Source organism: Marmota marmota, unplaced genomic scaffold, assembly GCF_001458135.2.
Source record: "Marmota marmota marmota unplaced genomic scaffold, marMar, whole genome shotgun sequence".
NCBI lineage: Eukaryota > Metazoa > Chordata > Mammalia > Rodentia > Sciuridae > Marmota > Marmota marmota.
The window spans coordinates 3,856,793-3,873,395 of NW_026000130.1; the positions used below are offsets into that span (position 1 = coordinate 3,856,793).

Sequence of the window (16,603 nt, forward strand, 5' to 3'; positions counted from 1 at the left end):
AATGTGCGTCAGGTCTGACATGTAAGGAACGGCGCTGGGCTCAGAGGACATGGAACAGCAACCACTTCCGGGGATTGGGAAAGAGGGGCGGAGACCCACCGATGACCAGAACAGGCATGTGGCCAGCAGGCCCGGGACAGCGTGAAGGCTCTCACGCTCGTTCACTTGCTGGCTCGCAGAGTGGACACAGTGGGTGCCTCTGTGGGGACAGCATGGGCCCCAGGGCCAGGACCATCTCCGTCTTGTTCCCTGATGGACCCCCAGGGCCTCAAGCCACGTGTGGCCCACAGCAAGGGCTCCATAAGTATCTGCTGCCTGAATGACCAGGAAACATCAAGGGACTGACCACCTCCACCCGGGGCTCCCGAAACCCGGCCCAGAAGTGACCCTGTGCGACCAGGATGTGATGCACCTCTGCACCTGCCAGGCTTGAGTCCAACCCAGTGTTAGCCCCTCTGCAGCCAAGGACGTCACAGCTCAGAGAGGTCAAGATCTGGTCCCAGACGCAGGAAGTGGCAGTGCCAGGATGTGACTTCAGGCTGGGCACCAGCCCTGCTTCCCCAGCCTTGGAAACCAGACGTCCCGAGCTGGCGCAGCCTCTGTGACTCCCTCGGGGCAGAGGCTTGAGGACACCGAGTGGTCAGCACACTCACTGAGCAGAGCCTCCGGGTCCCCATTCCGTCTCCATCCTGCCCCCAAGAGGGCTCGCGCCCCCACAGGGGACAAGGGTCTCCAGCAAGGGCTGTGACGAGTCCATGCCTCTATTCACCCCCCACTGGCCTTGCTTGTTCCTTGGCTGTGGCTGTGCCTGACCCAAGTAAGCTCTGGCCACCCAGCAGGGACCAGGGGGCGGGGCTCGGAGCAGTGGGCGGGGCTCGGAGCACCAGCCTGCCCAGTGGGCAGGGCGGCCAAGCGGGACGTGGGGGGCAGCTGGAGGCCACTGGTCTGCCTCACTGCAGGCGACTGACTGTCCTCCTGTGCTCCCTTGTTCCTGACCCCGACCCCGACCCCGACACACCTAGGGCAGGGTCAATCTGATGAGAAAATGGCAACTTTAAGCTTGACCTTGAAATACCAGGTGGATCTGTCCATCACGCAGGGCAGGGGACCACAGGACGGTTACTAGCACCTGGGAAGGGAGGAGGGGCAGAGGGGGGCGTGGTGAGGAGCGACCCCAGCTTCTGAGAGGTGGCCAGGCACAGTGCTGAGGTCTGGCAGCCCTTATCACCGGGAGCAGGACAGCGTGATTCCCCTGTAAGGGGCGCTGAGGCCCAGAGCCAGCACACGGGAGACGGGCTGCTCGAGGCTGAGCTTGGGACATGCACCGACTGCCTTCCTACTTCCCATAGCGGACCGCAGGGTTCTGCAAACAGTAGGAGCTCAATTAAGGTCTGGTGCTCAACTCCGGAGATCTCTTGACCCAGCCTTGAATAGAAAAACCCAAGCTGCAGTCCCGGTCTAGTCACTAGCTTGCTGTGTGACTGTGGGTAGGTGTCTTTCCTTCTCTGGGCCTCTTCCCCAGAGATAACACAAAAGGGGTGGGCTGGAGTGAGGTTCCAGCTGGAGGCTGGGAGGTCCTCCAGGAGGAGCTGTGGCTCTGCAGCCTGTTGACTCTGGCTCTAGGGTCTCACTGATGATAATGAACTTCTATTTCCTCATCACCCCCAGGGCAGCTACCTTTGTACTCTTCAAACCCAGCACCAAAGTTTCCAGAACCTTCCAGGCTCTTCCTGCCAAGATGCCTGCGGAGGGCGGGGAGGCAGCTGCCTCCACATGGCCCTCACACCCCTGTGGCCCTCCCCAGAGCAGAGGGCAAACACCAAGAGGAGAAGAGCAGCCCTATCCAGGAGGGTCGGGTGGCCACAGGTGTGTCACGGAGGGGCCATTTCCAGGGGGTGGTGACGATGGCAAGTGAGCTGCAGGGTCCTCCTGGCTTGGCAGAGAGTAAATATCTAGACGGATGGAGCCCAGCGACCTGGGGCCGGGCCTCGAACAACCTTGGAAGGCTGCAGAGGGCGCCCCTCAGCTCCCTGTTGGACAGGCTGAGGACGCGGGCAATCAAGGCCACTGTCGACAGAGCGCCACATGCCGAGTCCCGTGGCCCGTCGGACCTCTGCTTTTCCAGAGCAGAAGACGTGCCCCAAACCACCCCAGGCGCCAAAGGTCCCTTTACCCCAGAGTCAGGACGTCCCAGAGTCCCACTGTCAACACCTGGCTCCGCTCAAGGTCAGTCTGTGGATGCCAGGTGGCTGCTCGGGCCCGGTGGGGGCTGGCCGCACACTGGACTCTCCCCGTCCACACCAGCGGTTCTCAACGAGGGGCGATCCTGTCCCCCCCCCCAACCCCCAGATTTGGCAACTTCTGGAAACACGTCTGTGGTCAGTTGGGTTCGGGGCGAGGGCAGAGGCCCCACCCAACACCCCACGGCACGCAGGACGCTTCCACACCAGAGACCATCCCTCCTGAACGCCAGTGTGGCCAAAGCCCCCGACCCACTGCCCTGATTGGAGTGCAGGGAGAAGAAAGGGGGGACCCAGCAGACCTGGGCTGGGGTCCTGGAGGCCTCTTCTCCCTGGGTCCTGATTTTGTAACAGCCACCTCCGGGGCAGCAGCCAGGACATCAGTGCTTAAGCCTCAACTTCCCATCTGAGCAATGGGCCCAACCTCCGCCTGCCTCTGACTCCCCAGACACTATTAAACAGGAGTCAAGCTTCCCCCCAGGGTCCAAGTGCCAGATGCCAATAGCCAGGAGAGGCGGCTACTATGGAGAACCCCGGGGCAGCAGAAAACCATAACCCAAGACGCTGGGGGGACTGCAAATGGGAGCCACCACTGTGGAAAACAGTGTGGAGATTCCTCAGAGAACTTGGAATAGAACCACCATTTGACCCAGTTATCCCACTCCTCAGCACACACCCAGAGGATTTAAAATCAGTCTGTTACAGTGACGCAGCCACATCAATGTTTATAGCAGCTTAATTCACAATAATTAAGCTATGGAACCAACCTAGATGCCCTTCAGCAAGGAATGGATAAAGAAAATGTGGTACATATACATAATGGAATATTACTCAGCCTTAAAGAATGAAATTATGGCATTTGCTGGTAAATTGATGGAACAGGGTACTATCATGCTAAGTGAAATAAGCCAATCCCAAGAAACCAAAAGCTGAATGTTCTCTCTGATATGGGAATGCTAATTCACAAGAAGGGGGGATGGAGGGAAGAATGGAAATTCATTGGATTAGACAAAGGGGAATGAAGGGAAGGGAAGAGGAACGGGAATGGGAAAGACAATAGAATGAATCGGACATAATTGTCCATGTTCATATGTGAATACACGGCCAGTGAAACCCCACATCATGTACAACCACAAGAATGGGATCCTCATGATAATAAGTTATTCTCCACGTATGTATTAACATACATACACTCTACTGTCATGTATAACTGAAAGCAAGAAATACAAAAATAAATTTTTAAAATACTATTTAGCTATTATTATGTATTTATAAGTATAAATTAGGGGAAAAAAAAGAATCAGCACTTCGGGTGGAGCTACTGAGAGTTGGTGGCTTTTTGTTGCAGCAGCAGCGCAATCCTAACCTGACTATCTTAACAAAGTTTACGGATAGCAACAGTAGCAAAGAGGTACCATGTATTTTCTAAGCTCCAGGCCCTGCACTAAGTACTTCACACGGAAACTCTTACTTGCCGAAGTAAAGCCACCAGTCAGGTCCCGTAGCTAGTTAGTGGCAAAGCTGGGATTCAAACTCAGGATGGCATTCAGCCGATTCTACCTGCATCTTTTTTTTTCTTCTTTTTTTTTTGGCAGGGGGAACTGGGGTTTGAACCCACTGAGCCACATCCCCAGCCTATTTTTTTAACTATTTTATTTTGAAACAGGGTTTCACTAAGTCGCTGAGGCTGACCTTGAACTTGTGATCCTCCTGCCTCAGCCTCCTGAGTCACTGGGGTTAGAAATATGCACCCACATGCTCGGCTGTATCCCTTTTTCTATCAAGAAAGGACAGCGGGAGACGCCAGACCCACACTCAAAACACAAAAGCAAAAACTGCTCACAAATTCGGCGACTTTCAACTCTTAGGAATCACATGAGCTCTGACATGGGTCTCAGCATCCTCCTCTCGAGGGAGCAGGGCAATCCGATGGAGTCCCCTGGCCTGGAAATTGCTAATGGAGATGGCAGCAGCCTGGACACCAGGCTCTGAGCGTGGATTCCATCACCGCCGAGTGGCCCAGCCCTCTCCATGAATGTTTGATGAGCTAAGTGGGGCGATGAGCACTTAGGAGCCAAGAGTGGACTCCATCCCGTGCTGGGAGATCCATGCTGACTCCTGAGAGGGGGCTGCTCAAGCCCCAGGGATCCTGAGCCCAGGCTAGGGGAGTGATCACCCCTGAGGCAAGAAAGACACCCCGGAAATGCTAACAGCCACACAGCACAGACCCTGAAGGCTTGTCTGGGCTCTTCCCAACTTATTCGCCTGTGAGAGGAGGTAGAATAACCCTCCTGGCCGTCCTTGGACCACTCCTGCAGGGTCGATGAGCAGAACTTGTATCTGTCGCCTATAGCTGTGTAACAAATAGCCCCATGACTCAGTGGCTGGAAACATCAAACGTTCCTTATTCACACCTTATAGAGTCAGGGGTCTAGGAGGGCCTGAGCTGGGGGTTGGCTCCGGGTCTCTCATGAGGCTGAAGTCCAGCTGCTGGCCAGAGGTGCCACCCCACCTGCTTCCTGGAGGACCTGTTTCCAGGTCCAGGCCCGTGGTTGTGGGTGGGCTCCTGTCCCTGCTGGCGGCTGGACAGAGGCTTAGGTTCTTGCCACAAGGGCCCCTCTGCAGGGCGGCTCTGATGTCCTTAAGATATGGCAGCCGAGCTCCCCCCGACTGAAGTCCCCGAGATAGGGAAAGGAGGACAAGAGGGAGGCCGTGGTGTCCCCCTCAACCCAGTCACAGAAGAGACACTGTGTGTTCTGTAGGTCACAGGGAGCAACCTGGTAGAGGCAGACAGAGAGGCCCGATGGGGGACCCGGAAGGTGGGGACCGCCGGGGCCCCCTCAGGCTGCCCACCAGATGGACCGTGTTTTGCCAACCACACGTTGCTCCTCAAGCAGCTGGGCTGACGACCGTGGTGTCCTGCGCAGAGGCCCTGCCATGTGCCGGACACCCTGCTGGGCGCTCCACACCCATGACCTCAGTGCCACTGCAGGAGGAAGGGGTGGCCCGTTTCCCAGAGGAGGAAACAGGAGTGTAGAAAACCAGGGTGCTGACCCCAAGTCACCAGCCAGGATTGGAACTCAGCGCTCTCAAGCCCAATGACACAGCCCCTGACAGGGGTGTGCCCAGGCTGGCCTGTCCCCCCAGAGGCCGCTGTGAAGTGTTCAGGAACCAGATGTCCAACACAGCCATTGGTACATACGCTGACAATTCAGTGAGTCGTGAAAAGCAACAGTGACGGATGTTTAAACCTGATCACTTTTTTTTTCTTGGTACCAATTGAACTGAGGGTCACTCACCACTGAGTCCCGTCCCCAGCCCTATTTTGTATTTTATTTAGAGACAGAGTCTCACTGAGTTGCTTAGGGCCTCATTGTTGCTGAGGCTGGCTTTGAACTCGCGATCCTCCTGCCTCAGCCTCCCGAGCTGCTAGGATGACAGGCGTGGGCACTGCGCCCGGCTAACCTTGATCACTTCTTAGTGACCTTACGATATTTCACTAGTACCTATGGACTTAAAGTCGTTTATGGACGCCACGTCTATACAGTGAAAATACTATAAAAACAGTGGTCCACCATCTTCCCCCGGCCCTGTGTTCAGTGACAGCTTGTTGGACACTAGCAACTGGCCATGTGAGGGAGACTGGCACCACAGAAATGGGCGGGCACTTAGCCCAGGCTGCTAGACACCCCTGGAACTAGCACTTGACTCTCATAAGGAATTCTGTGACCGGCCGCTGCTGAAGACCCCAAAGCCTAATGCTCCCTTGACCTGCGTCCACCCAGATTTCCTGAGTCCTGACTTCCTGATGAGGAGCAGGAAGTGTTTGCACAGAACCCCTGGACGGGAAGCTGCCGGGAGAGGGGGAGAAAGTGGGAGTCGCAGGCCTCCTCCCCCCGCCCCCCCCAGAGGGGAAGTGGCGCATCCAGACCTCCCAGAGCCAAGCGGGGGGCTCCACGGGACCCACCCCTGTGGGGCGCCTGGGAGCCAAGAAGGGGCCCAAAAGTCCAGCCAGACGGGCTCAGAAACCCTGGCGCTCACCAACACGGGCACGGTCGCCCGCCACCCGGGCACCACAGGTGTTTACTGAAGACCCACGGGGACAGGAAGGGTCACAGGTTGGCGACTTGGTTTGCAGGGGGAGGAAAAATGACAGGAAGGAAACACGTCGAACGCAAGAGTGGACTTCATGACTGTTAGAAGAGTGTGCAGATTTGGGTCTCCTCCATTTTCCAAATATAATCTGAACATATCCTACTTGTTTGGGGGGAATAGCCTGCGTTTTTTTCTGGTGACAGGGAAATAAGACCAGCTTGACGGAGCTCCCCAGGGACAGCTGGACTCTGTCCAGCACGGCCTTGCGTCAGGCCGGGTCTCTCCCAGAAACACCTGCTCTGAGGCCCAGCCGAGGGCCCACTGGACCCACAAAGGAACCATTGTCCTCTGGTAGGTGACATCATCTGCTGCCAGGATGAGGTGAGGCCAAGAGGAAGCTGCCCGTCCTGCCTGCCTGACCATTGACACCGCTGCCGAGGACCAGGTGACATCATGCTGACCTTGGGGGCTGCACTGAAGTCCAACACCTCAGTTCCACACCTCAAGGTGTGGCCAGAGGCCTGGGCACCGGCAGGGCTCTGATGGGCAGTGGCGGGCAGGAGACCGAGGAGGCGGCCATGCATCTGGCCCCTGTGTCTGGGAGAGATGCAACAGCCCACGCCTGGCACACAGTAGGTGCTCAGTAGGTGGGCACAGTGGTTGTTGCTCTGTTGATAGCCCTTTGTTGCCCCAAGCCCTCCATTCCTAAAACCCAGCATCCTTCCTGGAGTGCCCCAGGCCCAGAACGCCCCACCCACCTCCCTGAAATCCCCTCCCCCATAAGCCACACACAGCCTGCCTCAGGGCCTTTGCACTGCTGTGCCCATATCCTCCATGGCTCACTTCTCAGTCACACAGGTCTGCTCCAGTGACCCTGCCTGGGAAGGTGTCCCTCAGTGCTCTTTCCAAACTACACTCCTCTCCCTGGGCCCTGCCCCACTCTCCCTCAGAGCCCCAACAACTACCTGAGAGCATCTTTTCATTCATTAGTTTATTGGTTTGACGACGTGCCTCTCTGTACCCCAGAGCCCTGCAGGGACATGGCCCTGTCTCTCATTCTCTACCAAGCATGGCCCCTGGCCCACCCTTTACAAGAACCCCAGCTGCCCTGGGCTGCAGTCCCAGTGTCAGCTCTTGGGAGCTGTCACCGGGGCCCCATCACCGATCCTCCAGCCCACGCTGGGAGGCCTAAGCCTCCAGGAGGACGTGTCTCCCTCCTGACAACACCAGCGCCCCTGGGTGGCCTCCCTCAGAGAAGGGGCCTTCGCAGAGGTCACCGAGTCAAGGACACGGAGGCAAGATCCTCCTGGGCCGTCCAGGTGGGCTGGAACCCAAGGACAAGTGTCGTGTACCAGGCAGGACGGCCAGGGTGTGCCCACCCTGCACTCCAAGTGCTCTCTGCCTGCCGGAAAGCGCGTGGGGGCTGTGGCGTGTGCCCGGGGCGGGCCGAGGCCCTCCAGCTGTCTGAAGCACTGGTGCCAGTCCTGGACGCGGGGCGGGACACTCCCGCTTGGCCTTCCTCTGAAGGGCCAGTGCGCAGCCCAGGAGCCACCGCTTCAGCCCTGAGTCCTGGGGTGGGCCACAGCCCTGGTCCCAGAGAGGTTGCTGATCGCAGCTGGGTGGCCCCAGGCCCCTGACTTCACCTCTCTGGTTCCTCAACCTTCAGATTCCTCAACCACAAAGTATGGGCGACACCCCATCTCCCAGGACGGCAGCGTGGGGTCCAGAGAGACCAGCTCCTTCCCAGTGGGAGCTCCATAACGCGGGACCTGCTCCAGCTACGGTCACTGTGCCCTGTACCCGTCACAGCGGCCCTCGATCCCTGTGGGTCCTGCCTCTGGGGTTCAGCCAACCTCAGCTGGAACATCCAGACAGATAACTGCTCTGTCCAGGACACCGGGGGACTTTTCTCTTGTTGCTGTTCCTGGGTGACAGAGTGTGACTACTGCTCACCCAGCAGTGACACGGCACAGGGGTTAGTCACCTAGAGGTGAGGAACGTGGAAGGCGGGACTGAACAGCAAGGCCTGGCGGGCCACCTGGTGATTTGGGACCCCAGGGACCCCACTTCCTGCTCTGACTCCACCCTGGGCCTCGGGGTGCTGCATTGTTCCTGGTTCTGGAAGATTCTGTGGGCCTCTGGGGGAGCCCCCCCGGTCTCCAGGCTCCCCTCTCTGCTCCGAGGCGGCTCGGATGCCTCTTCCTGCTTTTGTTTTCCTTCCCCCCTTTATTCCCTGGTCACGGGGTGGGGGGTGGGGGCAGGCCGTCAGCAAATGGCTTCAAGGCTGACCCTGGAAGCCCCCTCCAGGCGCCCGCTGCAGGCCTGGGGAGCGCCCTCGCTGGGGTGGACCTGAGCCCCTGAGCCGGGAGCACAGAGTGGAGGGCTCAGGCCGTCCCGCCATCTCCAGCCATAGGTACCGCAGTGGCACGTCCCTAGCCATCAGCCGTCCCTCCCATAAGACAAATATTATCTGAAGGCTCTCGGGGAAAGGGGCGACTGCGGACTTCCAGCTCACTGGAGATCTTGGAAGGAATGAGAGGTTTGGTTGTCACAGGAGCTGACTTTGAAGGCACGTGTGCCCCAGGCTAAGTGCAGCCACCACACCCACCGCCTCAGTGCACAGCCTCCCCGTTTCACAGAGGAGGAAAGTGGGGCACAGAGAGGGCAGGAGCCCGCCCTGGGTAACACAGCAGGGAAGGGGGAGAGCGGGACTCGACCCCACGCAGGAGGACCCGGGGCCTGGACCACTTCTCTGCAGCAGGCAAGTGCTCCTGTCCTGACTCCGCCCTCGCCCTGCCTGGGCGGGACACCTGGCGGCCTAGGGCAAGGAGGCCCGGTAAGCACGCACCTACTGTGTGCCAGCAGCATGCTGAGCGCAAGGACAGCCTTACAGCCAGCCCCAGCGGAGGACTGAGGCTTAGGGACCTGAGCCAGGGCGTGGCCAGGCTGATGCAGTGGGGCCCGGGCCCCAGTGGACACCAACTGCCAAACAGGACAGGCTGAGCCAGGCTGACTCGGTAGGAGCCATGCTGTGGGAGGGGCGCTGCCCAACAGGGGACGGCCGGGGCCACCTGCTGCCACTCACTCACTCAGTCTGTTCCCCAGGGCCGTGATGCCGGGATTCGGGTCAAAGACCAGGTCAGGTGGCACCCTAGGACGGGGCAGGGGCGGTCAGCACCTGAGCCTGTGTGTCAGCCGTCCCCGGCCCTTGACACAATGTCACAGGAACAAGACTAATGGAGAGGCAGAGACACAGAGGCCCAGAGATGAAGCAGAGAGAACCAGACACACAGAGAGAAAGACAGAGACAGAAGGAATGAGAGTCCTCTCCCTGGGCTGGGCCACCTGGGCTGGGGGCTCTGGCTCATAAATGGAAGCCCCACTAAGCTGTCAAGGGCCACAAGGAGCACAGAGCTGTGAGAGGAGGGGTCCTGCCACAGAGACACATGTCATAGGTGCTCAGCTTCTGACTGGGGTCCGTACCTTCCTACTCTGGTTGCTGTGTGACTCGGAGTGAGTCACTGCACCTCTCTGGCCAACAGAGGGGATGGTGAATCTCTGCACCCACCAGGGCACCTGTGAGCTCTCAGCAACCCCAGGGGCTGCTCAGGGCTCCTTCTGTCAGTCCTGCCACCCTTCATGATCGAGGGTGCCCATGGGAAGGAGGTGCCCAAAGGGGCTGGCTAGGTCCTCGCCTGTCCTCAGATGCTCCTGCAAACCGAGCCAACACAGACAGGGACAGAAGTCTCTAGGCGAAGGTGCCCAGCTTTCTTACTAAGTTCAGGCCTGAGTGTGATGTGGGTGTCCCTGGGGTTATGGAGAGGGTTAGAGAGACCATTTGCCAAGAGCTGGGTGGGGAAGGGCCCTGAGGGGAAGATCAGAACCCGGTGTGGCCCAGTCCCTGCCACTCACTCACTGTGCATCCCCACAGGTGTCTTTCCCTCTCTGGGCCGGGTTCCAGTTCACCAAATCATCATTAGGGTCCTTAAGATTGCTCTGCACCAACTCCCAGAGGCTGCAGCCGGCTTGGTAATCACTGGCCACTGCTCCAATGGCTGCCCACGCCCTGCCTGAGGAATGGCGGAACCCCCTGACCTGGCCTGTGGCCTCGGGCTGGGCCCCCTCACTCCACCTACCACCGGGGCCCCCTCAGGCCCTCTTCTCTCACTTTTGCTCCATGACAAGATGACCAAAGCCCCAACTCGACGTGCATGTGACACGGACACTTGGTCATCCAGGGAGGGTGAGAGGGGATGAAGCAGATGCCAACTAATCCTCCCTAAAAATAGGGACAAGGAGCATTTGTGTCAGGGCTGGATGTCTGCACGCCAGCTCCGGGGTGTCCAGGGCCCTGACAACCTGAAACTGTCTGAATGTCCTGACCAACTTGGGGTGTGAGGGATCCCACCACCGGGCAGTCACCCCGTGAGCCTTCTTCCCGGACACAGCAACAGGAAGGCTCACCCCGCGGGGCTCTGATTGACAGCTGTTCTGGAAGCAGCAACTTCCCAGCTGATGCTGGGATCCCTCCCTGGGAGGCCTGGAGGGAGGAGCTTCTGCGGCTGCTTTAATATTTTAAAAAACAGAATAAGCTTACTATATCCGGCGGCTCCGAATCCGTCTGCCTTTTCCTTAGGGATGAAAATCTCTGTTGGCTGCGAGCAGAGAAGCGTCGGAAAGACTCCCGACTGCGGGAGGCGAGGTGTCGGAAGGAGGAGGTGCGCTTGAAGGGGGTCCTGCTGGCGGGCTCCCGGTCATGGCCCACAGTGGTGGTCACTAAGTTGAGGGCCTCCTGGAAGGACCTCCTCATGGAGCCCATCCACTGGGCCATGTGGCTCTGGGCCACTGTGAGTTTGTCTCCCAGGTAATCCATGGGGCCGGCTGGGGAGGACGGCTGAGCCCCGGTGTCCTCTCCCCTCTCTGGCTCTCTGGTCGCTGGAGAACTTCCTGGCTGGCCCCACAGAAGAGCCCGCAGCTCCCCGCAGCCAGACTAAGGCTGGACGCAGTGCCGGCTGCAGAGGCAGCGGCTGGAGGGTCGGGCTGGGGAGTCGCCCGCCCCAGTCGCTGTCCAGTCCACTTTCCAGTTCGGAGCGCACACCCAGCTGAGATCCAGGGCGTGACAGTCCCCCAGAGTCGGGGAGGAGGGGTGCGGGCGCTCTGCTCCTCACTTTCGGGCAGGTAGGTGGCCCCTCGGAAGCACGCCCTGGAGGGTCCCAGAGGGCGGGCTGCCCCCCGCCGCTGCCCCAGCCCCGCCGCACGCCGCTGCTGGGCTCGGCTCACCTGACGCGGGCAGGTCTCCGTCCTCTGGCTGGAGATCCCAAACCTGTGGGCCAGCGGGTCGCTAGCTCATTTCCGGAGGCAGCCACCAGGGCCCCCGGGTCCCCTGGCTGAGCAGCCCTGGATGACATCAGCCCCCGCCTCGGCTTAGCGAGGGGCTTCTGGGCCCAGGAATGCAGGAGGGGCCTCGCAGAGGCGGCCGCCCAGGGAGCTGGCAACCGCCCCCATTTCTTTTTTCCCCTAAGTCCCAACTCGCTGACTGTCCCCAGAGGCCAACGGTGACTTCACGTGCCTGACAGCCTATCCGCCCTGTGCCCTCACCGCAGGCGCACACGGAAATGCGGCGGCACGGGTGTGCATGTGTGTGCACGTGTGCGCGCGTGTGTGGGCATGTGTGCGAGATCCGCCGCCGGGAGGCTGCGCCTGCCGGGAACAGCGTCCGCCCCCCNTCTTGTTCCTGTGACATTGTGTCAAGGGCCGGGGACGGCTGACACACAGGCTCAGGTGCTGACCGCCCCTGCCCCGTCCTGGGGAGGCGGGCTGGGCGAAGGGAGCAAAGGGAGTGATTCACGGCTTAAGAGGGGTCACGTGGGCTCTCCGGGGTTTAACCCGTGTGGAGCTGGAGCTGCAGCATTGGGAGGGGGCCGGGAGGGAGGAGAAGGCAGCTGGCTGTAAAGGCTGGGGGTGGGGTGCAATTCCAGGGCTGCAGGGAAGGGGGCAGCAGCAGCCAAATTCTGGATGGTCAGGTTCACCTGTTGAGTTTTCTTGCCCCCAGCCCTGCCCAGCACCATCGCTCAGAGAGGTAGATTCACTTGTTCAAGACCACACGGCAAAGCTCCCACCAGGGCACACTGGAGCTGCAGCCTCCCCATGTGGCACCTGGCCCACAGCTGGGCTAGCTGCACAGTCACGGGTCAAACACCAAGTCCAAGGCTGAAGTGCAGGTCAGCCCGGCTGAAGTGCAGGTCAGCCCGGCTGCTGCCCGTGTTCTTTCCACCACCACCTCACCTCAGCTCTGAACAAACATTTGCTCTCCAGAGGCGGGTCAAAGGGCCCAGCTGGACAGCTCACCACAGAAGTCCAGGACCTGGTGGCCAACGAAGCGCCTCACCCTCTGGATTCCCGGGCCCAGGCCTGCTCATACTCCCTCATTCTTTACTCCTCTGCTTAATGAGCGCCTGCAGTGGGCCTCCTCTGACCCAAGCACTGCACACGGACTCCAAGAATGGTGCATCCCGTCTGGCACAGCGTGGCCCAGGACCAGGCTGGTGGGGGGTGTTTACTGACCGGGTGACCCCCACCACCAGGACAGTCAGTCCCAGCAGTTAACTCATGATGTGTCCATTTGACAGAGGGAGGAGACCGAGGCCCAGAGAGGAGAAGCCATCCACCAAGGCCCAAGGCCACACAAGGGGACATGCAGCCTCCAGGACAACCCCCGTGTCATCCCCTATATTCATGCTCTGCTGGGGTCCCCGCCCAAGGAACCCCGGGGACTCTGTGATGATGTTTGATTCCTACGCCTGGTTGTCCATGGCACCCAGCTCCCAGCTCCTCGTGCTCTGGGGTGGTGCTGGGGCAGCCAGTGGCCGCCATGTTGTGAGGCTGCTCAAGCAGCTCCACCTTGTGGAGACACCTGTGTGCAGAGGCTTGGAGGCCCTGGCCCTCCGCCTGCAGCACAGCCAGCCACCTGAGGGGGCACCGTGGAGCAGGTCTGCAGCCCCAGCCAGCATCCTGATGGCAACCTCCTAAGAATCCCAGAGGCTGACCACCCAACCCGAAGGCCCCGGCTTCCAGTGTAATGCACGCGGTGCTGATGCCCAGGACTGTGCCTACCCCTGAGGAAACTCACGGTTGAAGGGGGTGAAAAGGGGCGGGTTATAAGGGAAGGCGAGGGCCTGTCCCCGCACCGCCTGTCCTACATGTTAGGAAGCAGCAGGCTCGGGGCAGACACCACGCCACAGGCCCCCACCTCACCTTCCCAGGCAGCCTACCCGGTCCAGGGCTTCTGGCCTCCACACTCGGCCCATTTCCCTGTCAGAGAGGGTCCACCAGCTGGCGGTCACTTCACAGCCTTCCCTCCCCAGGCAGCCGGGGACTTCTAGGGTGGGACAGACAGCAGCCCCCCCACCCCCCCCACACACACACACACTAGGGCCTCAGGAAAGCCACACCAGAAATATAGGGAGAGTCGGAGGGGACAGAGCTTTGTGAAAGTCCCTGAGGTGGGAAGTCTGGGCACAGTAGATCAGACATATTTAAAATGATCCTGCCTAAGCGGATGCACACGACTGTCGTCTCAGGGCCTCAGGAGGCTGAGGCGGGAGGATCACAAGTTCAAGGCCAGCCTCAGCAACTTAGCAAGGCCCTATCTCTAAACAAAAAGTAAGAAGGGCTGGGATGTGGTTCAGTGGTAGAGTATGTGCTCTAGCATGTGCAAGGCCCTGGGTTCCAAACCCAGTGCTGAAATAAAATTAAAAAAAAAAAAAATAATGAAAAAAACCATACCTGCGTTGGCAAAGCCCTGGTGAGTCAGACATACTCACACACGTGGAAATGAAACTGGTATCTGTTTCCTACAGGAAGTTCAGTGCCCAGGGTCAAAGCCCTACAGACCTTGGCCTTCCAGTTAATAGTGTGTATGAGGAGTGCAAGGCCACAGAGGACTGAGGTCTACAACTTACTTTGAAGAGCACTTTTGTAACATGTGCCATGGGTGGCTGAGTAGATTTCCATAAAGCCAATAGGGCACAGTGTTAGCAACGGCATGGCCTAGCTGCTGGGCAAACACGTGTGCCCTGTATGATTTTTCTGTATGTTTGATCATTTTTATGATAAAAGTTTGGGGCTGCGTGTCTTCTGACCCTGCACTTGATGATCTGACTCCACACACAGGAATCTGCCTTTGGAAGTGAAAATGGGTGCAGAGATGCGCATTACAGCTGGGGGAGGGGCGCACACCGGTCATCCCGGCAGCTCAGGAGGCTGAGGCAGGAGGATCCCAAGTTCAAAGCTTCAGCAACAGCAAGGCCCTAAGCAGCAGTGAGACCCTGTCTCTAAATAAAACACAGAATAGGGCTGGGGATGGGGCTCAATGGTCAGTGCCCCTGAGTTCAATCCCCGGTACCAAAATTAAAAAAAAAAAAAAAAAAAGATGCTCATTACAATCCTGTTTATAATTATGAAAAACTAGTAAAAACTTATTTTTTCAACAAAAACAGGACTTGCTCAGTGCTGTGCCAGAAGTAAAAGAAAGAAAAGATCAGTCCCATTGATGGAGGCCTTATTTACAGTATGGAGTCTGTGCTCGTCTGGCTTTTTGCATAAATTCTCATTTTATAAAACAGTGAATTAGGATATTCTTTGATTACTGACTTTTTGGTGCCCCCTAATTTTATGCCCTCAGTGAGAGCCTCCCCCAGGCCCACCATGACCAGCTGGATCCGTCAAGCATCAGATGAAGGGTTTGGACACCTGTCACTAGTTCTTATTAGCTGTGTGAACTAGAGTAAGTCACCTAACCTTTCTGACTTTCCAGAGATGAAATCATGGAGCTTATCGCTGTCGAGGAGGGAGTCAGACCCTCCCGGACTCAGACCCTTTTCTAGAAGACACCAGCTTCCTGCTCTGTGAGTGTTGGTTCAATAATACGTTGAGCCAGATGTGGTGGCACACGCCTGTCATCTCAACGGCTGGGAAGGCCGAGGCAGGAGGATCGCAAGTTCACAACCAGCCTCACCAACTTAGCACGGCCCTGTCTCTGAATAAAATATTTAAAAAGGGCTGGGATGGGACTCAGTGGTTAAGAGCCCCTGGGTTCAACCTCTGGTACCAAAATAAGTAAATAAATACATAAAATAACGCATTGATCTTGCTGACAGTGACCGCCACGGCCAGCGACTGGCCAGAAAGAACAAAACCCAGGTGCCCTGTTTGGAGGATGTTTGAACGCCTCGAGGCAGAACTAGCTCCTGTGCAGGCAGCACTCACTCAGCCTGTGGCCTGCTTTGTCCCCTCCCCACCTGTGGCCCTGGCTTCCCCTCTGCATTCTCCTGAGAGCTCCCACCCTGACCGCTGAATGGGAATCTCTAGCTCAGTTGAGAACCTGACCTGAGACACGCCCCTTTAGCTGCCCACTGTGCACCAGGGTCCCTGTATCCTGGGTCCACCCCTGTATCACACCATCTGCTCCTCCCAACGGGGCGACCGGCTTGCTCTCTGATCAGGGCTCTCACTTGCAGACGGGAACACTGGGGCACAGAGAGGTCAAGTAACCAGCCCAAGGTCACAGAGCTATTAAGGGAGGGAGTCTACCACTTCCAGCCTGGCGTCTGTGACAGCACCGAAGATGTCCTGGCCTCTGCTTGGTCTGTCTGCATGTGGACAGATGTCTGGGACAGCAGAGACCGGCCTCCCTGCCTCCCCTGGCTTCCTTTAGGAACAACGTGGTCTGAGTCGACTATAAAAAGCGTTGCTCCCCAAAAACTGGGGCAGCCCAAGCTGCTCCCCCAGAGGGCTTTTTTCTGCAAGCTCCTCTGTTCTCTCCAGGAAACTCTTGGGACGTTGCTGGGCATCAAAAAGGAAAGCGAACCCTCCCTTTCTTATATAATTTATCCCAAAAGCAGCACAGACGCTGCCAGGTCCCAGAAAGAGAGGGGACCTTCTCCACCAGGGTCGGCGGGCGGCGGAGGCCACCGAGGGCAGAGGGGTCGGCAGGTCGCTCCTTCAGTCAACAAACATCCTCTGAACGGGGACTTTGTGCAAGGTCTGCGCTGACCCTGGGGGACCTACTGTCCCCAAAGATCTCAGGGTATCGCTCTCATCTCAACTGTTAAAGGAGAAGGGGGTCCCGCCAGACCACCTCCGACCCGGGTTACACCATTTTCTCCCCCAAACTGAATACAAACACGTGTACTTTCAGGAATTTCTGATCCGGCGGAAGAAAGAGCCAGGGGGCGAGGGGGAAGTGGCCACCCAAGACGGGGGGTGGG

General features: G+C 58.3%; 1 protein-coding gene across 3 annotated transcripts in view; it reads right to left on the reverse strand.

The window, feature by feature from the left end:
* LOC107154604 (uncharacterized protein KIAA1671-like) overlaps positions 1-16,603 on the reverse strand; it is an 82,394-nt gene that overhangs the window by 40,093 nt on the left and 25,698 nt on the right. For 2 of the 3 annotated variants that reach the window (XM_015500237.2, XM_015500236.2), the window contains exon 1: positions 10,933-12,054. The exons of the other annotated variant lie outside the window; for it this stretch is intronic. In XM_015500237.2, coding sequence (XP_015355723.1) covers positions 10,933-11,208 — 276 coding nt within the window. In that variant the 5' untranslated portion in view covers positions 11,209-12,054. Of the gene's footprint in view, positions 1-10,932; positions 12,055-16,603 lie in introns of those variants that run through there. 3 annotated transcript variants of the gene reach the window in all.